Genomic DNA, 17,635 nt, shown 5'->3' with positions numbered 1-17,635 from the left:
TGTGTGTTTTAGAAATAGTAATTTAGAAACTTTTACCATTCAGTTCCTGGATTTTAGTCTACTCAGACCCTTGTAACTTTGTTTGCTAGCTTGAAGAGTCCTTTTTTTAAATCCATTTTTTTCCTCCTCCCTTCATGCAAGTAACTTGACTGCAAACAAATCTCCCAGCAGCTTTGTGTCTCATCAGCCAAAGTGAGGTCCTTGTGTCCTTACTGGCTGGCGTATTATCTAATCCTGTAATTATTTCTGTAGTTCCTTTCTGAACTTTCTCCAATTTACCTCTTCTTGCTGTTCTGTTCTGCAGGGACCTACCTTAGAAACACAGATGGTGGAAGATGAAACTGAGACAACAAGTGAAGAATTGCCTCCTCATCTGCGGGAAGAGCCTCCCGAAGGTACAGTACTAGCAGTCAGTATAAACACTTTGCATTAAATTGGGGAAAGTGTTCTGGCCAAGGAAGTCTTCCTTATTTATATATCTATCTGACTTGAGAGCCTATGTCTGCCTGTTTTCTGAGAGGGATGAAGCTTTCTCAGTGCTGACAGCTGTGCCAACAGCCTCCCCAGCCAGAGGTCTCGCCAGCCCCTAAGCCTGCTTTTGCATTCAAAGAAAGTTACACCCGCTGAGGTGCGGACATTGTTCTGCATTCTCTTTAACAATACGGTTTCTGATTAAAATTGTCCTGCTTGATCATTCTGTCTGTAGGCTTAGGAATAAAATGCCTCCTCTGCTGTCTTGTTTGTGATGTTTTGAGCCTTCATTAGGGAAGACTTCCTAAGCAGTCTATTCTCTCCTTACCTCTCTGCAGCATCCTGCTATTGAAATTGCCCCCAGCAGAGACTTGTCAAAGTTAGGCATTCTAGTGATATTGTTTCTTTCAGCTCGCTCTCTTGGAAGCCAGTTTAGCCATCTTGAGGAGAAGGCAGTGAGACGCTGTCAGTCAGTAGGAGGCTCAAAAATGCCAATTTTAATTAAAAACCTTGTTTGTAGTGACATGCCCTGGATTTATACAGGGAATGGATTTTTCCCATGTGTAAATGTTGCAGACGTATATATGCAACAAAATAGGTGTTGCTTTCCTTTGAATAGAAGCTGCTAATATTGCCACAAGTTGACGGTACGTTTGGAGCTTTGTCTCCAGTTCAGTGACTTTTAAAACACAATCACTCATAATCATTGTGGATGGCTTAAACAACTGAGAGTGTGCTGAGGTTCTTATTAGCAACTTTACTGTTAAAGTACATGTCTCTAGGAAACGTAAGTGGGTTTTATATTTTCCCTTTAAGAGAGTAAGATGCTGATACAGCATTTATACTGACAGCCATTCTTAAAGGGAATATCAGCCAGGTAGATGGTTTTAGAAATTTGCTGCTCCATCCCTTCTTGTTGAGCATTCTGTTACAGTATTCTCATTAAGTTGTAATTTCTTCTTCTGCCATTTCATATACTCTGTGTTGACAATTACGGTATACAGAGGTAAGTGAAAGGCAGGTTTCTTTTTGCAACTCCTATAAAGCCAAAAGGAAACGAATGTGGAAGATGACATGATTACTGTATATATATACAGAGGATATAATCTTGATATTTTTTTTTTTATTTTTTTCCCCCCCCTCTCCCTCACACCCTCTTCTTCGTAAGTAATGCCAAGTCAGCATCTAATGGCAGTGCATTGCTGAAGTAAGAATTCTGGTCACTAGCCTGAGCTGATGATTACGTGAGCCTAGAGACCATATCCTGGAATGTAAAATGCAAGAGATCATCTTGTCTTATCAGTTGATCAGTGATAGTCTTGTATTTTGAACTATGACTTTGAAGTTGTGCAGTTAGAAGTGGTTTTTGTTCGTGTGGCTTTTTGCCAACCAAGTTTTTGTAAACGGAAATGTTTGCTTCTACCTGCAACCCTGCTGGTTTGAATGATGATGAAAATGTCAGTATTAATATTCCGTTTCTGGGACTTGTTGGGTTAGATCTAGGAGAAGCATGTGCTCTGGATATGCCCACTTTGCTGGTGTGAGGAGGAAGAGCTGTAACAGCCAAGCAGATTTGTTAAAGCAGTGGTTCAGTAGAAACTGTGAATTCTTTTAAAGTCTGAGCTCAGTGTGTACTTTTTATTTACAGTGGCATTAGGGGTAGCAAAACAGGAGGGATATTGAGAGCACAGCTGAAACTAGAGGCTGCTTGGGAGAAGAGGTGCAAAAATTGCTCATGAAAGAGAACCATCAGGATTACACTGAACTTACAGCTGGCTCTGTGTGTTGGTGGAGCTGAGCAGCAGGAGTCTTCCTTGGAAGCTGCTGTCTACCAACACAGACCAACCCAAATTGCTGTAAAGATTGTGTAGTTGCAGGAGTGATTACAGATACCCCATGAAAGAAATAGATCTCTGAAGTTCTTTTACTATTAAGTGCCATTCAGTGCTTATCTTCTTCTTGTTGCTCTTATACAATTTGTGATTTCTTCTGATAGCACTTTCCCAGTTAAAACAAATGCTTTGCAATAAATAAATAAACTGTGTCATGACTACTGCAGTCTTGTTCCCTGGGATCCATGGATTGGAGACGCTGTCTTCTTGCCTTCTGGTAACGACTGCGTAAGGGATGGAAAGCTCTCCAGAGTCTGTATCTTTCCAGCACAATCCCTTTTTTTACGAGATTGCATCACAGTGACTTCATTTACTAGCTTGCACTGCATATTTAATGCCCCCCTTTCAGGAGGGGAGTTGGAAGTGCTGTGCTACATAACCTTGTCTTTTACAGTGGCATTTATCCTTCAGGGGTCATCACATTTCTGAACGGTGTTGCAGTATGGCCTTCGACCAATAACGGGACAGTTTTACAAGCCGATCATGTACAACACTAGATTGAATAGGGGTGTGTGTGTGTAACAGGTGGTACTGAATAGCAGGCGCTGGCTTTGGGTGTAGTGTGGCAGCCTGGCAGGCTTCGAGACAAGAGAAAGTTTTGTGGTTTTAAAAAGGAGTTAACCAGGAAATTCCTGAAAGGTGGCCAAGGCAGAGGCTGAGGTCTGTGTGTAATCTGAATCCATTCAGTTTATTTGCTGTCAGTTTTTTTTTTTATAGAATCAGTGAAGTTGGCAAAGCCCTTTGAGACCATCGAGCCCAACCGTCACCCCAGCCGTGCCCAGCCCACCCCAACCCGTGTCCCCAAGTGCCACATCTGCGCAGTTTCTGAACACCTCCAGGGATGGTGATGCCACCGCGTCCCTGGGCAGCCTGTCAGTGCCTGACCACCCTGCCCATGAAGGAATTGTTCCCGGTACCCCACCTGAACCTCCCCTGGAGCGGCTGGAGGCCGTTTCCATCAACAGAGTAAATGGGCGAAGGCCTCCGCGGGCACTGTGAGTGATACTCGATAGCAAAAAGGGCTTTTTAGCGTCTGGCGAAGACGGGTGATGGGGGGCGGCGCTGGTGTGCTGTGCCCCTCTCGCTGCGGCGCGGGGGGCGCTGCCTGGCCGGGGGCGCAGCGGGCGCTGTGCGGGGCTGGCCGCACGGGGGCGCAGCGGGCGGTGTGCGCTGGCCGCGGGCCGCACGGGGGCGCTGCGGGCCCGCCCATGCCGCCGCGCTGCCGCCCGTTTGCTGCCGTCCCCGGCGCGCACCCCCGGGCCGAGGGGGTTTAAACCTATGGACTCCTTCCCCGTCGGCCGCTTTGTGACGGGGGAGGCTTCCCACCCCTCCTGCCTCGGGGGGGCTGGTTATCCCCTAATAATCTTCTTGACTTCATGATCCAGCTGCCTAGTTCACATTTTCATATTCTTACTCCCTTTCATCTTTCCTTTCCCTTCAATCTTGTTAACATACTCCCCCCCCCCAGTTAAAAGGCAGGTGCGGGGCAGCAGTAGTAATTAGCACGTGGAGTGCTGCTCGGACTAGGCTGCTTAACGCTCCACAGAGAAGGCTGCATGTACAGCAGATTTACCGTCCCCAAGCAGTGAAGGGCAGCCAGCTCTGGAAGGCAGTTGGATTTGAATGCCGAGAGGCGCTTTGCTCTTTGCAAGGGGCTCGACATGGCTGATCTGTGTTGCCACGTTCAAGCACTGAGCTGCTTTTGGGTGGATTCTGTGTGATCTCGAGGGTTTGCTGCCGAACGGCAGGCAGCCTGATGGTAGTGAGAGAACCAGATTTGGCTACCCAAGTGCAGCAGCACCTTGCTGTGTCTGTTGCTTTTTTATCCACTGTTTTGGAGTTCTGTTGCTGATCACTTCGTGCAGTGCGCTGTTAATTGTTATTGTTGCCTCACTTTTCTGTCCTTTCCCATTGAACTGCTCGAGGAAAGTGATAGCAGTGAAACCTGATAGTAATTAAACCTGCTGTAACGTGATCAGTTATGAAATGCCAGCATCTCCTTTGTTGGGTGACTCGGATCCTGATCGCTTGTATTTGATGAATTGGTGTCCCTGACCTTGCTCCTGCTTCTCCCTCCTCTTGCCAACAGGTCGAGGGAGGAGGTCCTTCCCCTTTATTAAGCACTGGTGAGGCCGCTCTTGGAAGTGTCGTGTTCAGTACTGGGCTCCACAGTATGAGACAGGGGCTGTAAGGAGTCCAGCAAAGGGCCGTGAAGGTGGCGCATCTCTCCTACGAGGAAAGGCTGAGAGGGCTGCGACTGTGCAGCCTGGAGAAGAGAATTGGGGGATCTCAATCAATATTTATGAATACCTGACGGGAGAGTGTAACCAGACTCTTTTTGTTGGTGCCCGGTGACAGGACAAGAGGCAGCGGATACAAACTGAAACACAATTAAACGTAAGGGAACGCTTTTTTTCCTCTGTGAGGGTGACCAAGGAGTGGAATGGGTTGCCCAGAGAGGCTGTGGAGTCTTCCACCTTGGAGATATTCAGAAGCCATCTGGACTTGAATTGTAGAATCATAGAATCGTTTGGGTTGGAAGGGACCTTTTGAGGTCATCTAGTCCAACCCCCTGCAATGAACGTGGGTGTCTTCCAACTAGATCAGGTTGCTCAGAGCCCCATCCAACCTGACCTTGAATATTTCTGGGGTGGGGCATCTACCACCTCTCGGGCAACCTGTTCCAGTGTTTCACCATTCTCATTGTAAAAAAATTTCCTTATGTCTAGTCTGAATGTGGTCCTGGGTAGCCTGTTCTGAGTGACCCTGCTTGAGCAGGGGGGTTGGATCAGATGATCCTCATAGATCTCCCAACCTCAACTAATTCTCTACCTTATATGTACTATCTCTGCGTATTTAAAGTGTCTTTCTGAAGTTCCTGCATATACCTCTCATTTATTATCTAATTCTTATGGGAAGAGTAGCTTTAGTCTGTCAAACTGCTAAATGTTACAAATTTTGGGGAATGCATCCTTGGTAGACACTGGGGTATGGCTGTGGTTTCTTTTGGACCTACATTGCTAACTAGTACAAAGTATACTAAAACCTAGTGCAAGATGGTACGGTCTGGTTGAAAAGCTGTGTCATTGTTTAACAGCAGTTGTCCCTCTTGGGAGTACACAAACCAGTTCTTTCTTCCGTGGTCTTTTAAAAATTAAGCATTAAGATTTTTATCAGCCAACCTACTATGACCAATTTGGCAATAAGCCTGAATCTTGTATCTGAACCATCTGCTATCTCTTCTGCAGTTTGCAGACCTAGTGGAGATGTTCCTCCTTTGTTGCAGACAGATTAGGCCTTGTGGAGTAAAGCTTTATTAAAAGCAATGGGTCTTACAAGCTCTGCAGTATATAACAAATCTTGGGAAATTTACTTTCCAAATAACTGTGGTGTTCCTAATTCAAATTGTTTTACACTTGCTGTGGGTAAAGAGCACTCACGGATAGTTACTGTAAATCAGATGATTTGCACCAATTTAGAGCATAGTATCTTGTGTGAGCCTTATAATCTGTCTCCATGGAGGCATATAGCCTTTTCTGCTGTTTTATGTCTTCTGCAAGATAAAAGTATATTGCATGCTTCTGTAGCAAGCTTTAGGACTCCTTGCCCACAGTTTGGGAATTTTTGACCCGAAGTATCTGGGTGTTTTGTGGATTACTCATTCAGGATTGATTTTGGATACAAGTATTTTACCTAGAAGTGTTACTTGTATGGAACTAACTCAAAAAAACCCAACCCCCAACATGCAGTTCCATTTCAGTTGGGGTACTACCATGCATTTGAAATTTCTGAAATTGGACTTCTAACTTCATGTTGGTTTTACCTTACAAGAACATGGCAATTTATTGAAGGCAGCAGATGCCGGAAGAACTGTTGAGACGTCTCATTAGAGAGGAGACATTCAGTTCAGGTCCGTGATAGGAGTGTCTAACTTTGCAAAGGTATATTCCTGGAAACAGATCCAGTTTTGATGAATGGGTGGCACTTTTCCAGATGTTTGCTTAAAATATTCTTTATGGAGAACAGTTCCCATCAGAAACAAAATTTTGTTGTTGGGCCAAATGTTTGCTGCAGTAATTGCCATGCCGAGTTTTTAAATGCTGCAAACTTGAGCTGTGCTGTTTTGCATTTTGGTGTTGCAAGTAATGTTCAGCATGTTTGTCTCCAGACTGCCTATATCCAAATAACCGCAAAGAACCCCCCTTGAAAACGGTGCAGTTAATAGCAATTCCATTTCCTTGTGGTGTTAAGCTCTGCCTGTGCTAAAAACTGTTGCTTTTTCTGGTATTATAATGAAGTTGCCCATGGCATTTAGTGTCATCTACTGCTTACGTACTTAAGTACGCGTGTACGTCATCTATCAGACTAGTGTCTTGAAGATCTGTGAAACTGGCAGTGCAAAGCTATGGCGTCTGCTAAGCCCTCTTCTGCTCTCTCTCGAGTCAAATCGCTGTCTTCAGTGTGTTACCTCCTGAAGATCCAACAGTCAAATCCTTCTACAGAGGAGCTCTTTAAATGATCTGCTTTTTTTGTCTAATGGCCGGTTGGCAACGTTCTCAGCCTGGGTTCACCTCTGCAGTTCAGTGGTCTTTAACTAAGACTGGGAACTGGGACAGCAATAATCTGTTCCCAGCTTGACTGAAGCCTTACTCTGTGGCGCTAGTCAAGTAGTTTGGCCCTCCTTGAACCATAGTATTCTTTGTGTATGAAACAGAAAAGACTGTTCTTATTTATAAATGAGGATGGTGAAAAAGCAAATTTAGGCTTTTAGTGGTAGAAGATACTTGAAAATTGAAACAGAAAATGTGATCATAACATGTAAATAATACAAAACTTTGCCTGATACATTATTTCCCAGGATTTTTTTTTCTTTGTAGTTCTCAAGAAGTTGATTGGACTTGTCAGATAACTTCAAATAGAAAGGCAGGTTTCTTAAGAAGCAGAGGAAGAAGTTAGCAGTGAAGCTTTCTGTTCCTTGGAGCTGGGACTTTATGTACCTGGCATGTCCTCTCATCTGTAAAAACATTTTCTGAGCTACTTCTGTAAATGGCCTGAGGCTGGAGAGCAACATTTCAGTATCATCTGTCTCTCTTTAAGGCACAGATTCTGTGCAACCATATTCTTCTGTTGGCCAAAATAGCTCTTGTTTCTGCAAAAGAAATGACTTGGAGCATCAGCTCAGTTTTGTGCACAAAGCCTGCCTTAGTTTTTCTGGTAGAGCTGTGCAACACTTTCGCGTCTATCCAAGTTCTAATGTGTTTCTGTTTAATTTATTATTATTGTTTTAGTAAAAGCGGAGATTCTTCTTTGTTTAAATTCTCCAGTGGCTATATTGGCTTCTTCACGCTTTATTTAATTTTCTCTGGGGCAAACCAGCAATCTGAAATGGGAGTAACACTCACCTGCTGTCTGTATGTACCCCGTTCACCCCCCTAGCCCTTCTGTGTTATTGCTGCCATGTGCTTGCTGCTGACAATGGGCATCTTCCGTTCAGCAGCTGTATGTTACACGATCTCCTAGAAACAGCATGAAAGCTATTTAAGTTGTTTTTATTCCACTTTTCCTCCTGCCCTTTTCTTTCCTCTTCACTATTTTCATATGATATAATGAGATGTTACTTTGACAGCTCAACATCCCTTTTCTCTAGCCTACTCCATGCCCTGCAAATCATTCTGTCACTAAGTGTTGTATGTGTGCACAGCAGATGCTGTTAATGGCAGCGTAAATAGCCTCCAAGTGCCTGGCGAATTCCAGAAGAAAGGTTCTCGTAACTTAAGTGTGGGAAACCTCTTATCAGTGGATCTTGTTAATACAATAGTGTTGTGAAGTGAGTCAATAACCGTCTGGTTTTCCCTGAGGGTGTTTGCGCATAGGATGGGGCAACAATAGTTTTACTGTTTGCCGTGGCACGGTAACAATAAGTAATGTGCATCATCCACATGTAAAGACATTTCAGGGAGAAGGGCCAGTGGGAAGTCTCTGTCAGAAGGTACATCTCTATCAGTTACTAGGGAATGTGGTTTATTCTAGCAACACGATTTTGAACTGCAGGAGCAACAGAATGCTGCGTTGTGAGTGAAAGCAGCAAATCTCAATGCCTGACTGAAGTGGTAGACATTTGTCACTGCTTTTGTACTAATTAGAGACATGTGAAATTATGAGTGTAAAAGAGTGTACATTCTTTTACAATGTATTTTTCATTTTGAGGCAGCAAGTGCATTAGAGATGCAGCCAATTGTTTTTAAATAAATCTTTTGAACTTGCAATCATCAGTCCTGCTTGAAAGCTGAAAAAGCAAGCAGTCCTTATTTGTTCCTAATGGACTAAAAAAAGAGGCAAGCAAGTCTCACTTATAGCTACAGTCTGAAGTACTAAATAAGAATGAGCAGTGCAGTAAATCCAGGTCAGGAGCGAAATTGAATCGGTATATCAGCATGTTAACAATGGTGATATCTTGAACTGCTAAACTGTCAGAGTATTATAGCAGGCAATTAAATCATAAGGTTGGTACAGGAGGCTGTTAATTCTGCCTCAAAACTGAGTGAAATGCCCAGTTAATGTTTCATAAACATCTGTAGTCTCAGCTTGGCTGCCTGTCTTGATTTCAGCTGTTTGTGAACAATTTGAGCCACTACTTCGATTACCGGTATGATTGCACCAGTCTGGCCTCTCGTGGACTGATCATTTTGGATCACAAAACCAATCTTATTCTGAAGAGTAAGTTTCTTTTCAAAGCTGTGTATGAGCTTAAGGATGAGCTGTAAAACCGAGGAGGTTTGTGTCAGTTTTTTTGCCCTCTGGGATAGTTGTCTAGAAAAAGAAAATCTTCATCTACTATGAAATTGGGTAGAACTCTACAGTAATTCTTATAAACAGTCTTGTCCTAGTATTTGTGTGTGTGAAATTCTCTGCCTCTTTTTTTTTTTTTTTTTTTTTTTCTGATCACAGTGAAGACAAATGTGTGTTCCTTATCAACGTGGAGCATTCTCAAACCATTGTAGTGAGTTTCCTTGGCATATTATGAAGGACCTGTCCTATTTCTGTCTGGCTGACACTCGCATGGTCAGAAAGAGTTTAGCTAAGGCTATGTTTTATTTTAACTCATCGTCTTTGTTATGCGCTCTCAGTACCGCTAACATACCACTGTTTCCAGTTTTTGCCAAAAAGCGTGTAATATTCAGTAGGCTATACCTTCTGCAAAATTTTTAGGTGGCATCATATTTTGGGGTCTCGTATGACCCCAAAAAAATGAAAAATTAATGTCTTCTCTAGATCATAAAAAAAAAAAGGAAATAACATAAATATTCTTAATATAAACAACTAAATCCAGTTTGCAAGTCATGCTTGAAATTTGGCCGTGACATTTCTGTGAATTGTGAGAGGACCTTAGGATCTGGTCTTGTTAAAAGAATGTCTTGGAATCTTCTTGGAGGAGAAAGAACAGATTTATAGTCTTGAACTACAACAAATCTTACATTCTAGCACCTGAGACTTGATCTTTGGAGTGAGTGAGAGGTGTTCAAGAGGTAGGCAGGAGATGGAACAGTTTACAGTGTAGCTGTGTGAACGTTCCACCCACCAAAATACCTGTTCATCCATGTAAGACTCTTAAGAAAGAAACTGGTGATGTTGACTTCTACTGCTTTTACCTTTCTGGAACTTAAGTTTTATTGTAGAGGTGTAATAATAATAATAAAAAATGTTTCTGCCCTATCCAGAAGTTCAAAGTCCAAGATTGTTGTTTGTTTCCTTCCTGCCACCCCCTGCTCCCCAACTTCTCCAGAGATTTGTATGTGTGCTGTGGATTTTGGTTTTTATTTGTTTTCCCCTAGAAAGTTCCTGGATCTCTTGAATACAAAATTGGAATAATTCTAGCTAATTATGTGAAGTCATCCTCTTTGGTTAAGTCAGCCATTTCTATGTATTCAGTACTGGAAAATGCGATTTTATAAAGTGCCCAGTACCTCTCACTCATCCCTCCAAAAGCCAAAGAACAAACCTCCAAGATTTAATACAATGTTATTACAATATGTTAAAGTTAGGGCTCACTGTGGGAAATGCAAATTGAGGCTGCAAGTTTGGTTTAGTGTTTTTATAGCTTGAGAATGTTATTGTTACTGTTATTGCAGTATTTTGTTCCGAGCATCTTGAGGGCTGTTTTTTGTTCAAAACATTTGACTTATTAAATCAGGAAGTGGTTAAGTGCTTCCAGTCTATGGATCTTGCACCTTTACGTTGAAAAAGGAAAAAACACATTTACCAAGTCTGACTCTTGCCTAAAAAATCTCCTTTACATTATGTAAAGAAATCTGTTTCCTGTGAGATCTGCAGATGTTTAAAAGGTTGGGATTAGCTGAACCCAGCTGTAATTGAAATGCAGTTTGGTCATTCGTTTAAGCCTAACATGTGTCCACACAACTACTGAAAGAGATGTTCCTACATCAGCCCTCGTTGCCTGTTACTGGTTTTGCCCCACTGCACGGCCGTGTGCGTTTGGTTCCTAGCAGAAAAGCAGCAGAGCACCCAAAGAGGGCCAGTGCCGCTTTCTGGAGACAGAACTGGAGCAAGTTGGCATTTCCATCTTTCCCGTGGGCTGTGGACTGAAGGATGCACTGTCCAGCTGCGTGGAGCCTGTAGCACGCATGTGAGCTTGTGTGGAGCCGCAGGACGTGCTTTGGGGCCAGTGAGCGCTGTGGGGCTGTCCAGGCTTCCTCGCTGTTGTAGCGAGGAAGGGAGGTGCAGCTGCAGGCATCATTAAAAACCTCTTCTGTGACAGCATAGAGAGGTCATCTTTTGACATCCATGTTTGTAGCAACTTCAGTGTAGCGCAGTAATTAAGATAGTGAGGAAAGCAGAGGGATCTTGGCTTTCAAATTTATTCCTCCTGGCTCCGATCCAAGTATCATTAATATGACATGAGACGTTTTCTTGGTATTTGATTAACTGGGAGGCTTGTTCTTGTTTTGTGTGACACATTTTAAGTTAACCACCCGGCATGCTGACATGTGCGATTAAAAACAAACACTTAAAACTAAATGGCGAAGCCGACTGCCAAGACTGACCCTTCTGCAGGGAGGTGCCCGAGCAGCCTGCCCCGAGGGGTCAGCCGGGATAGACCTCACCCACTTTCCTACGGATCTGGCCGCTGCAACTTTTGAGTTCAGCCCTGTATCCATGACTATTTACTTTAAAACATTTTCTTCAGCTGTCTTGGGCTGATAAACCACTCCTGATAAAATCTGGGAAAAGCAAATGGGAAATCAAAGGCGCGTTGTTCGGGCAGGCTGCCCTGCAGCGATGGCCGCGGTGCGAGCCGCTGTTCCCCAGCGGTTACGGGCACCTCCGGGCAGCGCGCTGGTCCGCCGGCCGGGGCGGGCATCTTCTGCTCCCCAGGGGCTGCGGCTGTTGCAGAGCGGGTGGCCGAGGGCCGCCCAGGGCCATCGTCGGGCTGCCGAGGGCTGGCCTGTGCCCGCAGTGGCAGGTACGGTTAGAGGAATAAAGCGACTTTTTTATTACGCCACAAGCCTTACCTTTGCTGTTCCCATGCGTTTAGATTACAGGACATCAAGAATGTGGCTGGACTTCCTTATTTTGTAATTAACCAATTAATTTCACAAATAAAACTTGGAAGATAGCAAAGCTCCTTTCCCTTCTAGTTCCCTTCTCATTCTCTTTTTGTAAGTTTTTTAACCTTCCCTTTCTTGTTGGGGTCCTTGGTGTGGAGACCATTCCCGTCAGCAGCACGGTATCTCTAAAGGAAGCATTACCCAGATGGGGAGCTGGGTTTATGAGTGCTAAATATCCAAAGGAATGAAAACTGTAGCATGCGTGATTGCTGTTGAAGTCTTGGTAACCCTTAGCATGATTTTCAGACCTGAAGTGTGCTTCACAGCGTAACAAGAAACCTGCTGCTGATTCACTGGGCACTTTCAATTCCACTTAAAGCAAAACGCGCCCTCTGACCTGTTCCCAGACAGATGTGCAATGCTTGTAAAAACACAGAGATCCTCTGGTCTGGAACTGCTGATCTCCACCTCGTGGTCCGGCCTGTAGGTGGGTGGCCTCGGAGGGCCCCTGTGAGCTTCTCCTGGAAGGGAGTGTGACTGGGAGAGGTGTGGGAAGGGGGGCACTGCCCAGCCCCCGGCAGGGCAAGCTGCGGCTGCTTCAGCACGTGGCTCCTGTGGCTGTGGCAGGGCTGTTCTCACTTTGTCAGCTCCACAGCTGAATGCTTTTCTTCCAGTTTGCCTGCTGATTTATTCCTGAGGCAGAGTAGTTTCTTAATTGATTATTGACTCTACGAGAGTCTGCTAGAAAGTATTTTGGGGGAAGGGGTGAGCATGCCTAGCATAAAGTGATCTTGTTCTTCTTAAACACCAGTATCTGCTTTCTTTTCCTTTGAGGCAAGTGCAGGGATAAAAAAAAAATAAATCTTTAAATGTACCTTCTAATTCTTAAGTTGAGATTTTAGTCCTTTTGTTTGGAGTGATTTCACCCCCTTTTTCTTCACAGGAACAAATTTTATGCTTGCAGATCATGGACTGTCACTAGAGTAGAGGGAACACAGCAGCTGGGAGGGGACACACACACGCATTTTCCTGCTGCTGTCGTGAATTACAGCCTGAAACAGGAATCTATAAAGACACTTAAAAGTACAGAACAAGTGAGAGTGTTTCCAAATAGTTGGAATCTCCATGACATAGCAGCAGTTCTTTTAAAGGACCTGTGAATTTATAGTAGCTTCTGGCTAAAAAGTGTTTTCAGAGTTAAAAGAACAGAGTGTTTTTTCACCTGACTTCTCTTCTTCCTGCAGCACAAAAAAATTCAGGACTTCAGATGGAGATAAGGAGGGTCCTGTGAGGACAGCTTGGAAAAAAAAATATTCTGACAGCCTCTCAGAAGGGCCTAGCTGGAGTCCATTAGTAGTCATAGGTTTGATTTGAGATCATGAGAAAGCTTTTAGTTCTGAGAAGCCAACCATCCCCTGCCCTCAGTTTGTCCTGAACAAGCTCTTGTTCTCAGATGGTCACTTGAGCTAAATTACTTCTCTCTGCCACACTGGAAAACGCGTCTGTGAGTAATGAGTTGACAGGGAAACAATCTTCAAACCCTGCTTGGAGCACCTAGGATATATTTGGGCCGCTATGGCTGATAAATGGGGGAAGGATAGTCTTTGAATTTCACAACTGCACTTTTAACTTCAGAGTTAGCTCTTGTTCCTAAAACTTTTGGTCAGATTTTTCCTTTCAGACCTCCAGTCCTTCAGATCCAGGAACCTACCTCGTGTTGGACGGCTATATGAGTTTGAGACTCGTTAAAGGGTGGGTTTGAGGGGTGAGCCTCACCCCATGTATTTTTCCATTTCCAGTGCTAAGTTTGGAATGGACAGTATTATAACTTCTGTCTTCATTGCAACATGGCAAAATATCCTACTTTGCTAGAAGAAAACAGTGTAATGTTAAAAAGTAAAGCAGTAAATATGTGCAAAGCTGAGTGACTTTAGGAAAAGGAGGGAGGAATACAGAAAGAGGTAGGTAAACTGACTCTGGTCAAGATTTTGACAAGAATGTAATAACCTAAAATGAGCTTTGTCCCCAGTAGACACTGAAGACATCCTGACCTTTTTAAAGTCTGATTTATTCATCATGGGAACAGATCTTGTACTTCATCCATTCTGTGACTGATGGACAGGAGTAATTTCTCTCTCAATACAGACGAGTACGCTGTGGTAGACTCCATTTGCCACGCTGACAGGAGCAGAGTGCCATCAGCCACAGGGTTAGCTGAAGAAATATCTTCCTTTTCAGTCTTGTACTCTAATGTATGCATGACGTATGTGTAACAGTAGAATGGGGGGAATTTACTGAATTGTATGAAACTTGTCACGAATTTCCTCTATCGTCTGAAATCTCAGATCACAAGGAAAAGGATTAACTGTGCCTTTGCTTGAAAGAATTCAAAGAGGGAAAAAAACCCACAAAAAATCAAACCAAGACAGTGAAGAACATCTCCCCCCCCATTCCCACTCATGCTCTTTCTCCTGTAACACAATTTTGTGGGTCTTGTGTTTGCAGGTAAGTTCTTTCTGTCTGTAGCTTCTTCAGGTGTCATGATCCTTATACGCTGAATTTATTTTGTACTACTGTCTTGTCACATGGATGTCCTTGAAAGTAGTTAATGGCCAGCCCTTTAGAAGGGGCAGTTGTATTCAGCTTTTGTTTCAAAATAATGCAGACAGATCAGTTTTCACAACTACTTTTTCTTAATGAGTGGCTTTGGAGCAAGAATGGGAAATACAGGAAAGGAAGAAGGAGATAGTTGAACTGATGCTAAAGAATATAACAGTAACGTAGTCAGCTTATTGTGTTTCAAAATACGCAAGCACAATGAAATCTCATGTCAGTGAACATCGGAGACTTAAAAAAAAACCCCACCCCAAAACAACAAAGCACAAAACCTTAGAATTCTGATGATGCGTAAGAGGAGGAGAGCACCTGTAGTGAAAAATTGTAACAAGAAACCCTATAAACCCTAGGATTTTCTCAGGCACAAGGGAGCTGCTTGCTGGCTTTGGTCACTGGACAGCCACCGTATGAGCAGGCTGTTCCAGGGTCATCCGTGTGAGTTGTGCTGTCTGTTGGAGCATATAGGCAGGTTTCATGTCGGGATAGATGGTGATGGTGCTTCTATTCTGCAGTTCTTTTCTACTGACCAAAAATTAATTCAGGAAATAACAAAATTATGTGTCAGATATCAGTGATGGCAGAGCATCCGTAAATAAAGGAGGAGAGAGGAGTGGAAAGACAAGCATGAGGGTACTGGCCTCAGTACTCGGAGCAATGTACTTTTTCTGTTCTAACCTCACCAGCTTACATGTTGAACTGTGGTTCCAGCACACAAATGCTTTGAAAACTCACACAGACCGTTTCTGCCTATGCAGTCTTGCTGTTCAAGCATTTCTTGCTGCTAGTAGGTGAAGCCCATGTGAAGGTGGGTAGCTGCTATTACATGCTTTTAGGGTCTTTAGAAGATCCTTTGGAAATTCAGTGTAATCAATTCCCAGTGAATGGAAAGCATCTCTAAAACATGCTTTCTTCTGCTGGATTAACATTCTCAGGGGCTTTCCAGAGAACTACTGGATCAGCTAAGGTAGATGCTGCATCTTTGTGTTAGTTTTCCCCAGCTTTATTTAGTAAAAGCTTGAAGTCCACTACTATGTCTCTTTCTAGATCTTGGTCTGCTGGAGATTTTAATTGGTAGTAACTATCGGTACACTGCAGACCAAAGCAAACATGAAATGGTACAGTCTGTGCACAGCTGTTTGATTTATGAGAGTCAGGAGCCCAGCCGGGATGCCTTTCAGAGGGGATACTGTGGGCCAGAAAGCCTCAGGAGCTGAGGGTTTTTTTAAGAGGCTTGCGTAGCTAGGCAGCAAGTGATGCATTTGGAGTTCTGTTGCTGGCACATTTGGGATTTGCTTGATATCTCAGCTGCTTTATCTTGGGAGTCTTTAAAAATGGGCAGGTGTAAACCTGTTACACAAAACCTGTGGTGTCTGCCAAAGTTTGCCTGCTTTTTCTGGAAGGCTGACAAGGTAGAGGTGTGTTGATGGTAGTTTAAGAAGCTGAAGCGAATAACTAATATATTGATTTTTTTTTTCTTTCCTCTTTTTCCAATGTGGCAAATGGTGACTTCACAGGGCTCTGGCCTTGTTGGTTGCAGAGGAGACCTCAATGCTCATAGCTTAATGTAAGTCAGTATGGGCAAACTGATAAAGTCCTCAGACAGCTCAAAACAAAATCTGTGTTGCCTTTCTCCTCATGTCTAGGGATTTTTCTCTAATGACAGGTATATTAAATCTCTTTGAAAAAGACCCATCTAATTGCTATGTTTATCTCAACATAAAACCAGTTTTGGTTTGGTAATTTCACAGGACCCCCTAAGTCTCAAATGCGTCTTCTGAGAGTGGCTGTCACCTGTCAATGTCTGCTGTGCTGTTACTAAAAATAGAAAATTTTGGGATACTAGGAAATGAATACAGGAATGGCATTGAATATACTGGACTTTATATCAAAATTAATGGAGTTCTTGTGTGATTTTTTTTTAAATTTGTATTTAATTATAAGAAAGCCTCCCTTTATTTGTGTAGGTATACCACTACAGAATATGAAAATCCTACACTGGATTTTGCACTTGTCTGTTCCATGATAAACAGTGTCTTGGTGTTTGACAGCTGCGTGATAAAAGCTTTGGTATTTTCGGGAGAAGAACGAGGATGCTTGGTAGAGTAGGGTGGTTTAGTTTCTTCGCTGCTACTGGAATTATGCCTTTTTTTTTCCCCTTCTATCTTCAGTGATTCTTTCCTCTTTCCCTTTCAAAATGTAATCTACCACTGCCTCTTTGCTTTCATGACTGCTTGCTGCTGACCTTTAACAAGGCCTGTGAATGTTACACTAGATTGTAGGGTTTGTACACTTCTTAACAAGTAAGGAAGCTATAGAGCTGGTAAATGTTCCAATAGCGGTGATGCTTTTTTAATTGTGTAAAACCCAAACCCAATGGTTCTAATGAGACAAAAGGGATAGCCATTATGGAAATGCCCTTTCCTAAAGGGCTGTTGCCTTTTTAGCAGACTTTCCCGTAATACCACTTGTATGTCTCATTTCCTTTCCCCCTGTAAAGTGATGGCTGATATGCTACAACGCTGGCACACTGAATCATTTCCACCAGTGTTAGTCTCCAGACCAGAACTGTTAATCTGGTTTGTGTTCATTGCTCTCCCCCATCCCTTTGCCTTACTTCTGTCTATATGGAACTCATGCTAAAGCTGAGATGTACTGTGAGACACCAAAGTAGCACTTTTTTTTTTTTAATGCTGAATGCATTTGTGTATTTAATTTCAAGCCTGACAATGAGTTTAATAAGTTGAATAATTCTTTTTAAAAAAGTCCTTAAGTAAACAGTTTCATACTGCTTTCAATTGCAGCTTTCCAGTCTCTCTCTGAAACGTAGCGATGCTGTGCTGAGCTTGTGCGTTAAAATTGCAATGACCTGTGTGACTGTGTCCAATACGCTGTGATGTTCCCAAAGCTTAAGAGTCACTTCAGTTTGGAGGACAAAAATCTATTTGTAATCAAATGAGTGAATCTGATTTTAACAAGATGCCAAGTGCTATAGTATTTTCAGCTGATGGTGGATAACAAGTGCATTGTTATTGGAATGCTGACACCTCTTCCATGCTTTTCCTTCTCAGAGGGCTTAAATAATCTTTTGAA

At 43.2% G+C, this 17,635-nt stretch overlaps 1 protein-coding gene across 4 annotated transcripts in view; it reads left to right on the top strand.

Moving 5' to 3' along the window:
* Positions 1 to 17,635, top strand: part of LOC121091396 (transmembrane protein 263-like) — a 201,073-nt gene that overhangs the window by 13,903 nt on the left and 169,535 nt on the right. For all 4 annotated transcript variants that reach the window (XM_040601101.1, XM_040601105.1, XM_040601104.1 and 1 more), the window contains one exon: positions 305 to 395. In XM_040601101.1, the coding sequence (XP_040457035.1) occupies positions 305 to 395 (91 nt within the window). The remainder of the gene's footprint in view (positions 1 to 304; positions 396 to 17,635) is intronic.

Source organism: Falco naumanni, chromosome 7 (assembly GCF_017639655.2).
Source record: "Falco naumanni isolate bFalNau1 chromosome 7, bFalNau1.pat, whole genome shotgun sequence".
NCBI classification, from domain to species: Eukaryota; Metazoa; Chordata; class Aves; order Falconiformes; family Falconidae; genus Falco; species Falco naumanni.
This window is presented reverse-complemented; position numbering and strand designations above follow the sequence as displayed.